General features: G+C 39.1%; 1 protein-coding gene across 1 annotated transcript; it reads right to left on the reverse strand.

Moving 5' to 3' along the window:
- Window positions 1-102: 102 nt before the first annotated feature.
- On the reverse strand, window positions 103-711 carry LOC138885522 (uncharacterized). Its single transcript, XM_070166479.1, has one exon. The coding sequence runs from the start codon at window positions 709-711 to the stop codon at window positions 103-105; it is 609 nt and encodes a 202-aa protein (XP_070022580.1).
- Between the last annotated feature and the right edge of the window lie 5,289 nt (window positions 712-6,000).

Consider the following 6,000-nt stretch of genomic DNA (forward strand, 5'->3'; position numbering starts at 1 on the left):
CAAGAAACAAAAGACATATTCTTCATGGAATAAAAGTTGATCCTTTGGATAAAGTTTCTATTAGTTGTGGTAGAAGTTGAAGAGACATAGAAAGAAGCAGATTCATTTGAGAAGTTTGGAATGGTGGATGGAGTTTTCATAAGCCTTACTTATAGTTGATAGGGGATTCATGATCATGATTGCACTTTTTACAGTTAAGTAGGAGTAATTAAGCCCATCGAGGAGCTGAAAAAGTTGTTGATCTTCTATGAATTTGGGAAGAGCTCCACAAGAGCATATACGTCCTACATATGAGTAATTTAACTCATCCCTAAGGCCTATAAGTTTGGTAAAATATGTAGAAATGTCTAATGAATCCTGAACAGTTGAACTGCTTTCTCTTTGAATTTGAAGGTATTTAGACCCATTAGATTGCCCAAATAGCTCATTATTGTTAGTCCAAACTTCCTTTGCAGTCCTAAGGCACACAACACTGGTAGCTTTGTCTCTAGACACAAAATTAGTGATCCAGGCTTTCACCATATCATTGCATCTCTCCCAGTAAGGGTAATAAGGAGAATTAGGGGGAAAATGAGCAATTCTACCATCTAAGAGCCCTAATTTATCTTTGGCCAAGAGAGAAGTGAGCATACTACTTCTCCGAAGTACAAAATAATGCCCATTAAATAGTACATGCGCTAGTTGGCTACCAGGACTGTCAGAGAGGTGCATGCAAAAAGATAAGATGGATCGAGTGTGAAAGGTGCGAACCCCTAAGAGGTAGAAACCGAAGGAGGACCAAGATTATCTATTGTGATATCCATATCATAAGCTAACTAAGAATAACTAAACAAGCAAGAGTACCTAACAATTAATCCTAAACTGAGAATGAGTCCTATATAATGGCATGCAAACATGAAATCTATATAATATAAACTCTAAATCATATCAGGATAGTCCTCAAGTGTGTAGATTAGAATGATATTACCAGACTTCTTATGAAAAACATGAAGAAGTAAGGTCTTGTATACACCGCAACCCTTAGCTCGAGTCGATCCCAAATTTCGTCGAATCCGTCGCAATACCAGAAGTTCTCACTAGTACGAGTGACAGAGAGTGTGATTTGAGTATAAATCCCAAATTTTTTGTCCAGAAATAGAAACCTCAACAACGTCTCGAGTTTCAACCAAAAATTAATCCTAATGAAATTTCCAGGCAACTCACCCTTGCTCACGATATAGAGAACTAGAATTCACGCTCTGATACCATGTTGGAATGAAGAGCTATGGTGAAAAGAGGAGTGAGAAATCCTAGAAGGGTCGAGAAATGAGAAAGAGAAAATGAAATAATTAATGAGACAATAAACCGTGTGATCTCTTTATTCCACCAAATGCCTTTATATATTTATAGGAAAGAATTAATGAAAATAATAGTACAAGTAAACAATAAAATATAACTTGGGCCGGGTCATGCGCACAACACTACTGAGCCAGTTGTGTGGGTGTACCTCCAGAGTGAGATTCAACACACTATTGTACCATCTCATAAAATACTTGCTTATTTTGAATATGCTTTGGGGTCTCACTCATAAAATTGCTAGCTTATATCACTTCTATCATATCAAACACACTCTTAGTGATTTCTTTATTTCCTTTGATTTTATAGTGTTGAAGAAGGAATGGATCACTTTTCAATTTTTAATGCGTGTCCTTGGGTCTAAATTTCCCTTTTGCATGAAAAAGTAAGGAAAACACATATTTTTACATTAATATAAAATTAAGAATACCTTAATTCGATAAATTCACTTATTTCACACTATTTTTATGATTATTTTTTTCCTCTTTACTTTCTACTTTTGAAAAGGTTTCATAAAGCAAAAGGACTTTAATTTTTTTATGTAATAAATTCATCTTCTTAATGGATCCTATTCTACTTGATTCTTTTTTCTTTTCAGAATTATTGAGATTAAATATTTATCTTATATTTTTTCTCTATCCTGATTAGTCAGTATGTGCTGATTTAGCAGTTAGTTAGTGGTTAATATTTGATAGTTGTAGTCACATTAGATTAGATATTTTACATTCCTATTGCTAGTTGTATAAGAGGGGACCTACACAGAATTAATCTGTTTGAGATTTCTTCTTCTCCACTCACGTGTTCTCTGGAAAGGAAAGAGAACAATGAAATATATACATGGGACATCTACTGATACAACTTCTATGGCTGAGGATGACCCTGGTCGTAAGGATAAAAGTCAAAATGTAAGCCTTATTAAGGAGCAATATGAAAAACTTGTCAACCTTCTATAATACTTTCAGACTAGAAATGGTGGTGAGAGCCCAAGCGGTATAGTCAACAGAGCTGTAAATTTTGTAGGTATGATAGTCTGTTCAAGTAAAGTCACTTATGTTTATTTCGGCCAACTTTCATGCAAATATTTCAAATCAAGAACTGACACATGGATCATAAACTCATGTGCATCATAACATATAACATACAATAAATCCTCACTAACCATTATCATAACCTTACCATATCTTGTCTTAATTACACTTCCTAATGGCAATAGAGTAAAGGTGACTGAAATTGGGAATGTGTCACAACCCTAAACCCAGACCCGGTCGTGATGGCACCTCTCGTGAAAACAAGGCCATTCGACACTCTCTCAATTCATTTTAAGCAATTAAAATAATACAAATTAAGTCTTTAACATAATAATAATCCCAAAAGAAGGTGAAACAATACAATTGTGGAATGGACATAGCCCGACATCGGGGTGTCACCAGTCATGAGCCTCTACTATCCGAATAAAGACAGGAAAAGTCTACATAGTCTATTACAAAACTAAAGCAGAATAAATAAGATAGGGGGAGAAGAACTAGGTTGTGGACGCCGAGCAACTACCTAGTGAATATCCGAATCCGCCTAAGCTGGAAGAAGTCAACACTCGCTAGCGGGATCCGAAGCACCTAAATCTGCACACAGGGTGCATGGAGTAAAGTTAGTACTCCAACTCAGTGAGTAATAATAATAAATGAAGACTGAGCAACAAGAAATCACGTAAAAGCACATCAATATGCTATAAAGAAGAAGTATAAAACCAGTAAAACAAAGAAATAGTGAAAACATGTAAAAGTACTTAGTTTAGAAGAAACTTCTTTAAAACACCTTTTTAACAGTTAAATAATTAAATGAAATGCAGCTAGAACACATAAACATATAAAAATCCACCCCTCGGCCACAAAGTCAACAGAATCCGCCCCTCGGGTATTATCATGGAACCACACCAGCCCCTCGGGCTATATCTCATATCACAATGGGTACCCGCGCTCACTAGGGGTGTACAGACTCCGGGAGAGGCCCCTTATGGCCCAAGCGCAATATCAAGTCATCTCGTGGCATAATCAATAGGCTCTCGGCCTCATATCAACAAGCCACCTCGTAGCGTACAATCTTAGGCCCTCAGCCTCATAATCATGAATCAGCTCAATAACCTCACAACACAGGCCCCCTGCCTTACTCAGTCAGAATCTCCTAAACCACTCGAGCAACAGTAAAATATGATGCTCAGCCCAAAATATCATTTAAAATATCATTTTAAGTGTTAGAATAGAGTATACATGGCTGAGTTATAAAAACAATAGAATATAGCATGACTGAATACAAGTATAAAGTCAAAACAGTGAGGAAATATCAGTAAAAATCCCCTAAGGGTTCAAATAGTTGGGACGAGGCCCACATATGGCATTCAGCTCAAAACATGATGATATCAAATATTTTTCAGTCAAATACGGGGTAAAACAGTCATTCGGGATGGACTAGGTCACAATTCCCAAAGGTGCACGACCCCACGCTTGTCATCTAGCATGTGTGTCACCTCAATATAGCACAACGATATGAAATCCGGGGTTTCATACCCTCAAGACAACATTTACAATCATTGCTCACCTCTATCCGGTTCAAATCTCTAGCTCGCGATGCCTTTGCCTCTCGAATCGACCTCCGGATGCTCCAAATCTAACCAAAATCAGTGCAAAACCATCAAAATATGCTAAGGGAACAAAGCCCACTCAAAAGAAATCAAATTACAACACAAATTCCGAAATTGGCCAAATCCGACCCCCAGGCACACGTCTCGGATTTCGATAAAAATCACATCAATAAACTCCTTATCACTCCCCGAGTTCATTCATATCAAAAGCATCAAAATCCAACCACAAACGACCCCTCAAATCCCAAATTCTAGGTCTCTATTACAAGCCCTAGTTCTTCAATATTAGGCTTAAATTCCATGATTAATTAGGTAGAATTCACATTAGGATCGAGTATTAAGTCCATAAATCTTACCTCCAAGTGTCCCCCTTGATTCCCTCTTCAATCCTCTTCAAAAAGCTCCAAAATCGCTCAAAAATGGTGGAAGTTAGCCCCAAAATCGCGGACAATGGCTATTTAAACATTCTGCCCAGGCATTCAAAACCTTCTTTGCGAACGCGGTCAAAGCCTCGCATTCGCGAAGCACAAATTAACTTTGACCAAAATTCCTTCATCGCAATCGCGATCCCCAGCTCACGAACACGAAAACTTAGCTCCCTAACTCACCGCGAATGCGACTCCCCTTCTGCGAACGCGAAGAACAACTTCACATGAACCCCACCTGCTCAGCTTCCTCTATGCGAACGCGATGCACAAGATCCCAGCCCTTCGCGAACGCGAAGGCTAAATCCCCTAGCCTCATCTGATAACCCTTCGTGAATGCGAGGGCCTACTTGCGAACGCAAAGGTCAATTTTTCTGCAACACTCCAGCATATTTTCTGCAATTCTCCAAAACATGAAATGGTCCGATTGACCACCTGAAACTCACTCGAGGCCCCCGGGACCTCAACCAAACATGCCAACATATCCCTTAACATTATTCAAACTTGTTCCAATCTTCGGAACGCTCAAAACAACATCAAAACACCAAATTCGCATCGGATTCAAGCCTAAGAATTCCAAAATCTTCTAAAATATGCTTTTGATCAAAAAGTCTACCAAACCATGTCCGAATGACCTGAAATTTTGCAGACATATCCAAAATGATACAACGGAACTACTGCTACTTCCAGAATTCCATTCCGACCCATATATCAAAATCTCACCTATCAACCGGAAAATGCCAAAAATCCAATTTCGCCAATTCAAGCCTAAATCTACTCCGGACCTCCAAAACACATTCCGATCACGCTCCTAAGTCCCAAATCACCTACCGAAGTTTTCCGAACCATCAAAACTCACATTCGAGCCCTCTAATACATAAGTCAACATCCGGTTGACCTTTCCAACTTAAGCTTCCTCAAAAGAGACTAAGTGTCTCAAACCTTCTCAAAACCTCTCCAAATCCGAAACAACCAACCCAATCACATATAGAACCGATAAATAAAGAAATAAGAAGAAGAAATGGGGGAAACAGAGTGGTAACTCATGAGATGATTGGCCGGGTCGTCACATCCTCCCCCTCTTAAACAAACTTTCGTCCTCGAAAGAATCAAGAAACATACTTGAAGCCTCAAAGAGGTGAGGATATATGCTCTGCATCTCCCGCTCGGTCTCCCAGGTAGCCTCCTCTACGGGCTGACCTCTCCACTGCACTTTCACTGAAGCTATATCCTTTGATCTGAACTTTCGAACCTGACGCTCCAAAATAGCTACTGGCTCCACATCATAAGTCAAATCACCATCTAACTGTACCGTGCTAAAATCCAGAACATGATACAGACCCAATATACTTACGGAGCATAAAAACATGAAATATCAGATGCACACTCGACAAGCTGGGTGGCAAGGCAAGCTCATAAGCCACCCCCAATCCTCCGAAGCACCTCAAAAGGCCCAATGAACCGAGGAATCAATTTACCCTTCTTCCCAAATCTCATAACACCCTTCATAGGTGACACCTTCAATAGAACCTTCTCACCAACCATGTAGGACATATATCGAAGCTTCCTGTCAGCATAACCCTTTTGTCTCGACTATGCTGTATG

This window comes from Nicotiana sylvestris, chromosome 2, assembly GCF_000393655.2.
Source record: "Nicotiana sylvestris chromosome 2, ASM39365v2, whole genome shotgun sequence".
Classification (NCBI taxonomy): domain Eukaryota; kingdom Viridiplantae; phylum Streptophyta; class Magnoliopsida; order Solanales; family Solanaceae; genus Nicotiana; species Nicotiana sylvestris.

What these genes read in the sequence shown, in the direction of transcription:
- LOC138885522 (XM_070166479.1), bottom strand. Translation starts at nt 711, where the DNA reads ATGCACCTCTCTGACAGTCCTGGTAGCCAACTAGCGCATGTACTATTT.